Raw genomic sequence first — 8,907 nt, 5'->3', positions numbered from 1 at the left:
GGCTATGCGCCCTCTGAACAATATAACCTTACCAACTTGTGCAAGGGATCGCAAAGTGTGTGTGTTTTCATTCTTTGGTCAGGAAAAAATACTCTAATGAGTTACTTTTCTCAGTCAGTAACGCTGTAATGTAACAAGTTACTTTTTGATGGCAGTAATCTTGTTACAAGTTACTTTTGAAAGTAACTTAACCAAACACTGTTAATGCTGTACCAAGCATTTCATATATCTCCTGAAGCTAGCTGAATATGTTTTATGTACATATATTTCCAGTCATTTATGAAGTTATTCGGGGTCAAGCCCCTCAGGGCACGGATCTCTATTGTTATTGCTCAGGGCAGTACGCGCAGGAATGGTTGAGGTCTCGTTACAACCTGGGCGTTTCAGATGTCTTGTCGTTCGGGTTTGATCTATATCCACATACATTTGGAGCAGAAATGAAAAACTATTGTAATTCCATTAGTGTAAGGAGCAGCCCCTTTGTGACATCATCATCTGAAGTTATACTGTATGAGTCCAAGCTTCGTCTCTTGGAAGTCATTCCCCTCCAGCCACTTGTAAGTGTGATTCCTAGACAGACAACTTGAGCCGGTGCTGTGTTTAAAGGAAACTCGGAAAACTGTCACTCGTTCTGCATTTTACAAAGCATGTGACACTAACAGCTAATCATACAGAGCACAGAAACAATATAGCAGTATGCAGTAACCCAGATCAGTGATACAGTATGCAGTACAGTATGCTACATACAGTATAGTAAGGCAGTGGGGCCTATGTGAGTGTCTCAGTGATTTTCGTTAGGAGCACTGGTGAGTTCAGTACTGACAGTCCTTATGGCTTGCGAGAAGAAACTGTCTCATTCTATCTGTTCGCGCTGTGTGACTGCACTTGTTGGGGTGGTGAGGATCCTTCATGATCCTGTAGGCTCTGCTACTACACCTTCTGTTGGATAAGTCCTGCAGGGAGGGGAGGGTAATTCCAGTGGTACGTTCGACTGAATGCACCACCCTCCGCACGGCCTGCCTGTCCTGAGCACTACAGTTCCCAAACCACGCAGTGATGTTGCCTGTTAGGATGCTTTCCACTGCTTTAGAGCAGAAGGACTTGAGGAGACCCTAAATTTCTTCAACTGCCTGAGGTGGTAAAGACACTGTGCCTTGCCTTTCTCACCAGAGTGTCTGTGTGTGTAGACCATGTTAAATCCTCCGTGATGTGGACTCCCATGTACTTTAAGCTGCTCACCCTGTCGACAGAAACCCCATTAATCACCAACGGCAAGTGCGTCCTTGGTTGTAATGCCCTCCTATAGTCCGCAATCAGCTCCTTAGTATTGCCGACATCAGGAGGAGGCTGTTGTCTTGGCACCAGAGTGAAAGGTCAGCCACTTCCTTGTGGTAGGCCCTCTTGTGGTCGTCGTTGATCAGGACATCCATGATGCTGTCATCAGCAAACTTGATGTTGGAGCTGGACCTGGCCACATAGTCGTGTGTGTACAGGGAGTACAGTAGGGGACTGAGGACGCAGCTCTGGGGGGATACTTTGTTCAGAGTGAGGGATCTGGACATGTGCCTCCCCACCCGAACCACCTGGGGCCGGGCTGTGAGGAAGTCCAGCATCCAGGCACACAGCAAAGTGTTCAGTCCGAGCTCCCGCAGCTTGACAGCCAGTCTGGTGGGGACTATGATATTGAAAGCTGAAATATAGTCGATGAATAACAATGTCACATAGACCCCCTTCTGGCCATCCAGGTGCGTGAGCATGGTGCGCAGTACCTGGGAGACCGCGATGTCCTTGGATCTGTTTGACTGGTACTCAAACTCAGCAGGTCTAAGGTACGGGGGATGGAGGCGCAGATGTAATCCTTAATCAGCCTCTCGAAGCACTTCATGACCACCAAGGTGAGAGGCACCTGACGTTAGTCATTCAGGCAGGCAGGAGAGGCTAACTTCGGGACAGGAATGACAGTGGACCTCTTGAAGCAGGACGGGACCACCGACTCGGCCAGGGAGGCGTTAAAAATAGCCTAGTGAACACTGCGGCTAGCTGGTTAGCACACATCTTCAGTACTCGCTTAGATATGTTATCTGGGCCCGTAGCTTTCCTGGTGTTCACAAGCATCAGAGCCCTCCTGACATCATGCTCGGACACTGAGAGTGCATGCTCATCCCCAGCGGTGAAATTCCAATTAGCTGGCGAGCTGGCGTAGCTACTTCCATAAACTCGCTGACGTCACTGGAACTTGATTGGAACATGTCCCAGTCTACGTCAGTCAGAGAGTTCTAAAGCGCGATCTCTGATTGGTCCAACCACCGCTTTACATTCCTTGTCACTGCCATTCCACGTGCGATGCACGGCTTGTAAACAGGAATTAATGCAATGGCGACATGGTCTGATTTCCCGAAAGCAGGGAGCGAGACGGTCTTTTATCTGTTCTTGTACGGTATGTAACAGTTCTCCCAAGTTCTATCTCCCCTGGTGGCACACTCGATGTGTTGATGGAAATTAGACAGAACTTTTCTAAGGTTCGCCCTATTAAAGTCCCCAGCCACCACAACAGCTGCATTAGGATGTTCCTATAAGACCTCTTCCATATTTTCAAGAATTTGTGTTTTCAGTGGAAGCTGTCCCAGCTAAAGAACTTTTGCATGTAGTTCTAAATAAGAGATCAGCATCCTGCAGATGCGTCGAGTGTCCTGTTTTTGAATCTCACACCTACAGTAGACAAAGTAAGAGTGGTTCAGGATGCATTATATTCAAGTTAAGCATTCCAGGAGAAAATACATTTGTGTCCCTGAACCTCGGCTGTATATGTGAAGTGGAAGTCAAGCCTTGACGGTTCAAGCATTAAACACTTCTGTGCCCCGGTATCGATCGGCCTGATCATTTGATGCCGGTGTACAAGCTTTGTCAAGGGCACAGTCTGTCGCTCGGGGAATTCAACAATGGACAGGACAAACAGGACAAATGTGGTAGACGCTGACGTCTCTGATACTTCTGTTAATAGTTTGGTCGCAGTTCTGTCAAAAAGCCCGCCTGAGGCCACCACAGGAAAAGGTTTGGGCTCAATGACACTTTTACTTCCAACGTCACCTTGGAAAGTTCAATGGCGTGGGACTTCCTTATCTTATTGTATGAAGAATTGGGTAAGTGAGGTATGGATAGGTGGAAACTGAGGTAACTGAGATATAGATTGGTGGAAAAGTCGTATTGGTGATTTGGTGAAGCAGTCAGACAAGCTGACGATGTTTACTCTAGATGTACCTATTCATGAAGGGGGTGATCCAAAGTGGAAACTAATTACCCAGATCATGCCCTTATCATGCTCTATCTATATTCCAGCCTGGAGTTCAACATTTGTCAAATTTTCCATGCCAATTTGTGACGTTGACTGAATTGCTCTCCCAGTGCTGGCCATCTTGAAGGTTGAAGTTTCCGAAATCGAAAAAGTTGTGGCAAGAGTGGATGCATTTTCTTCAGATGTATTTTTTTCAATTCTTTATGCATCTTCATACTACATGTAAATAATTTAGGGTATTAAGATGTCCGTTTCCTTAAGGAAAATAAAAGTTGGACTGATTTGGTTTTGGTCTTCCTGTATACTCATCAATTTTCCCTTTATCTAACATTTCAGTCTACTGAACACTCTCACCTTTCCATGAGGTTCAGTTGTATCCAATTTTATATACACAATCCTTAGATCGTGTTGAAATTACAAGTTATAACCAGGTCGGACAGGGTAAGGGTGAACCATCTCAAAACGCCATCACAGTGACATTGCATTACGCTCTGAGGGTCAAATTTATGAAGAAAAAAAATTTGGCTTAAGAGTTAAAGCTAATTAAGCTTTAAGAATTAAGAATAAAGCTACAGTGGAAATTAGTCCTTTGTGTCATGGTGCTCTCTGAACTGTGACCACTAGGGGTTCTTTGTTAATTTCAGATCATCATCTCTGATAAGTTTAACTTGCTTAGAGGGTGGTCTGTCTGTTGACTGGTGTCGGATTTCTTTTCTCAATAGCCATCATTACTTAATGCGTGCGTTAAGTTTTAATTTGAACTAATACTAGCTGGCTTCTGAGACAGCCGACGCATCAACTGTACACTGAACTCATAAGGGTCAAACATACAAGTGCAAATATATTTTTTTCTTTTCTATTTTTGATATTTACATATTGAATTCCTCTAAGAATTGGATGAGCCAAATTTGAAACTAAGGACGTCCTTTTTGAAGCAAAGCATCTTCATTGTTGTGAAACGGTGTCCTCGAGGATTCTTTTTAGAAGTTACAATGTCAAATGTTGACCATTAGAGGGGGCGCTAGCCTAGTATCCTATTAGGATTTAGGCAAGTCATAGAAATGGATACCATAAACCGCAAATAGAAATATTGGTTATACTTTAAGCTGAAGTACTTACTAGTGACATCAGTCTTCATTTGATACATAATAAATATTGTACACCAGCAAGTTATACTTACAACAAGATATTATTTTGTCTGCATGTTTTTTTTTTATTGGTTATGATTATTTTATTCAGTACATATGTAGATGTAGTATGTTTCAAAATGTTTCTGTTTTCTAACGCTAATGGTTGTGATCGCTTCAATATTCCAATTTTAGAGTGAGAGTGAGTGTCAAATGTGACACAAATGTAAATTATTGCATCTTAAAGAATATGCATTTATATTGTGGACATTCTGTTTATTCTTTAAGACAATACAATTTAAATGTATTGTCCACAGATGTGAACAGCTTTGGATTCACAAGTTGGTTAAAAAGTACACAAAGAGCATTGTTTACAACCTACCAGGCTGAGGCTATAGCATTCTCCAACTTACTTGCTAGATGTCTGATTCTCCTCAGTTGGAAGAAAGCTAACCCTAACCACCATCTCACAGGCGCTAGGTTGAGGAGGTAATGTCCTAACTTAAGCTTAAACAGCTAAAATACACTGCCCGAGGCGCCACCGAGATGTATTATAAGGTCTGGCAACCATTTCTGACCAATTTTTTGGATGAGTTCCCATTTATAAACAGAAGTTAGCCAACCCCCCTTTCTATTTTTTTTTTTTTTTTTTTTTAATTTATTTATCGATTATTTTTTCTAAATTTTGAGTTGCAATTTGGATTCTTGTTTTGTTTCAAACAAATGTCTTCATTGTGTGCCAATTTCTTGTACCAAAGTGTTATCTCAGTGACGGTTCACAATGCCAAGTAATAATTTGTTTGTATGTTTCTATGATTGTCTTATTTTGGAGTATTGAGTACTACTGTGAGTGTACAAAATACGTAAGTGACAATCAATAAAAAATATCTTTATAAATAAAAGTACACAAAGAGAATACATTGAAATACACAATAAAATCAAATACAATACAAGACACAGTAAATCACAATAAAATTAATAACACAGCAGTAAACCACCCCCCATAACCACCCCCACTCCACCCCCAGTCACTACAGCAACCGTCAGTCTATGTATGTCTTTGTGACGTCATAACTCTTCCCCTACAAAGCTAATTGTCCGGCCTTTCAGCTAAAATGAGTCAGTCAGCTCGACAAGTTAAGCCAGAAACATACGCATATATACACAAGCACATATTTATTTACACACAGGGCCAGGGCTTTCTGGTTTAATTTATCTTGTATATTTATAATTTTTAATTATAATTTTTTATATTTGTTACGCTGCTGTCCTCTTACTATATACATGGCCACTCCATTGCACTTCTCCTGAAGAACGTTATGAAAATGTAACACGCTGCGCTGGCTTTTGATTTGGTGGAAGGTTCGCTGTCCCCTACTGGCTCAGCAAAACCATAGGAAAACCTTTGACTCAACCACACTTGACTATTCAAAACAAACAAGACAAGACACTACAACAGGTTTCCCTATTCTGAATCAAGGAATCTATCATATATATATATATGTCAAATTTATTAATTGTAATTGATTACTGAGACATGGCCAACAGTACGTACAACAAGCTGTGGGCAGATGCCCAGGTGGAGCTCAATAATCTGCTGATCGAGGAACTCCCTCCCCAGCCCTATCGCCCAGAGAATGAGGTAGTCCTCTTGCAATGCCTGGTTACCCTTTACGTGCGCTACGTCCAAATCTTCAGACAGTTGGAGGAGTGCTATGACCAGGTGGTCCACCCCCAGAAGAGACGTGTTATTCGTCTGGTCCTAGACAGTGTTATGGGAAGAGTTGCGGAGCTCAAAAGTCAAATGGTGGACATAGAGCTCTCTGAGTACAACTACATGGATAGCATTGTTCAGGACTTAAAGCTCACACCTGCAGACATTGAGATCCCCATCCCGCATTATTTCATCAGTGAATGTGATGAAGAATTCCAACAGCGGAAGGCGATGGTAACAAACATTCTCAATGTGATGGAGTCGACAGAGAGGCCCAGGACAGTAGACATTCAGGACGTGGATCGACTTGGACTTGAAGAAGCCATTACGATCATTCAGGTGGCGGAAAGGGCACGCCAGGGCTGCCTCAGGGCAAAGCTTATGAAAGAGATCCAGAAAAGCAAGGAGTGGCAGAGAAAAGCCAGGAACAAGGACCCGGATTCAGTTCAAATAAATTCAGCTGCTGTCTGCATTCAGAAGGTGTGGAGGGGGTACATACAGAGAAAGAGGACAAACTGTTTCCGGCAAGAGGAGCAAATATTCCTTGGGATGACTATTGACAAAAAACAGGAAAAACTATGTACTAATGCTGCCACTAAACAGGCCAATGAAGCCAGCAGGCGGCTCAGACAGAAGGAGTATGAAATGGACTACCAGAAGTCCATAGTTGACACAACAAACAATCTGCGAGATATTGAGGGGCCTGACATGCAGGAGACCATGAAAGAGCAAATCCGACAGTGGTTCTTTGAATGCTATAACCTCACAGGGGTTTTTCCTGACTACCCAGAAGACGAGGATGGAGGCTCAGCTGCCATCTTTGCTGAAAAAACTCCTGAAGATTTGATGGCTGAAATGGCAAAAGAGGAAGAGGAAGAAACCAACAAAAAGGCAAAAGGAAAGGAAGAAAAAGGGGACAAGAAAAAGAAAGACAAAGGAAAGGGGGCTGAGGAGGAAGAAGTTGAGGAGCTGAAGATAACCCCCTCTGCTTATCTGGCTGATCTTGAAGGAGGAAACACAATTTTTTTAAGTGTGTGGAAAAACCGCAGCGAGTTCAAAAACTTTAACCAGAAGCATGAGGCTGAACTGATCAAGGAGGAGAAGAGGAAACTGATTGAGGCAGAGATCCGTGCACAGGTGGACGGAATGATGAGGCAGGAATTGGCTAACTTGAAGCTAGCTGTGAGTCAACCTAAAGGTCCCAAGCCCAAAGGTGGCAAGAAAGACAAAAAAAAGAAAAAGAAAGAAAAGGACTTGACAGCTGACAGGAGTTTTGAGTCTCTGTGTCAAGAGCTGGTGGAACGAGGCTTGTTGATACCGACGGACAATGTAAAGCTGCAGGATTACTTGGGTGACTACAAGTATCTTGGGAGCACATTGAGGCAAACTGATGTTGAGCCCACGCCGTCACTGTTTGACGTACGGCAGGTTGTCGCTCTATATGCGATCTTACCTTTAGGATCTCAGGTTGTCCATGAGAAGGCACCCCTTGTGAACGCCATGCTGCTCGCCGGGCCGGCAGGCGTAGGCAAGAAGATGCTGGTCAATGCTATTTGCCAGGAGACAGGAGCCACCCTTTTTGACCTCTCTCCACTCAGCACTGCAGGGAAGTACCCAGGCAAGAGCGGCCTTGCAATGATGCTTCACATGGTCTTTAAGGTCGCCAGATTAATGCAGCCTTCGGTAATATGGATCGGAGATGCAGAGAAAGTATTCTACAAAAAGGTTCCAAAGGAGGAAAAGGAGTTTGATCCGAGACGCATGAAGAAAAATTTACCCAAGATTGTCCAATCCATCAAGCAGGGCGAGCGTGTCCTTGTATTGGGAACAACAAATGATCCGCTCAAGGCTGATGTCAACGCAATGTGCAAGCTATACAGGAAAATAATCCTCATTCCAAGGCCAGACTATGCCTCAAGGTACATAATGTGGAAGCAGCTGATTAAGAAGAATGGAGGCGAGATGAGCACCATGGACCTCAGCACCCTGACAAAGATCTCGGATGGCTACACGCAGGGTCACATCGTGCAGATGATCCGGAATGTCCTGACGGAGCATCGCATTCACCAGCAGGCCACGCGACCTCTAACCACTGCAGAGTTTATTCCACTGCTGGCCAAGATGGATGCCGTGTTTAAGGAGGAAGAGGCCATCAAAAACTGGTATGAATTGACTCCATTGGGAAAGAAGCGGGCCAAGCCTACAGAAGAGGAAGAAGCCGTCAAAGGCAAGGATGCGAAAAAGAAAGGAAAAAAATAACCAATTCATTTTTAACCACATTTGATGATCTTGATTCAGATCGGCTTTACGTTTGAGTGGATTAAGCTTTTTGAATGCTAATTAGTTTCATGCATAAATAAGAAACAAACAAATTCTTCCATGAACAGAAAAGCACCAGTTCAGTGATAGTCATAGCATTTGCAATGAAGGACTTCCTATCGTATCATCACTCTGCCTATTATTTTGCTGGCCATATTTACAATTCTGCTAATTCTGATTATTTTCCAAATCCTGTTCCAAATCCTCCACGCATATTAAATGGAGAAACCAAAAACCGAGCTCCTGTGTCCTTACTGATGTCATATGGACACAATTTTTAAGTGTGCGGCATTATTGTTAATGTTATGTTTCATGGCAGAAGTTTGGCACACCACTCACCCACAGTTTTCGAGCCGCATGGATGCAAAATAATTTGAAATGGCCATCTCAATTACCAATCGCATTCTATTACTTTGTGGAAGGTTTTGGCCAATCATTTCTGAAAGATTCCTCTT

General features: G+C 43.2%; 1 protein-coding gene across 1 annotated transcript; it reads left to right on the top strand.

Annotated features, from left to right (window-relative positions):
- Positions 1–5,956: 5,956 nt before the first annotated feature.
- Positions 5,957–8,392, top strand: LOC307236067 (dynein regulatory complex protein 11-like; the record flags this gene model as incomplete). The annotated part of the gene is made up of 1 exon (XM_080008350.1): positions 5,957–8,392. The coding sequence occupies one exon, from the start codon at positions 5,957–5,959 to the stop codon at positions 8,390–8,392; it is 2,436 nt and encodes an 811-aa protein (XP_079864476.1).
- Positions 8,393–8,907: the final 515 nt, after the last annotated feature.

Source organism: Zeus faber (assembly GCF_960531495.2).
Source record: "Zeus faber genome assembly, chromosome: 10".
Classification (NCBI taxonomy): Eukaryota; Metazoa; Chordata; class Actinopteri; order Zeiformes; family Zeidae; genus Zeus; species Zeus faber.
Note: the sequence above shows the minus strand (reverse complement) of the source record. Positions and strands in the feature narration are given on the sequence as shown.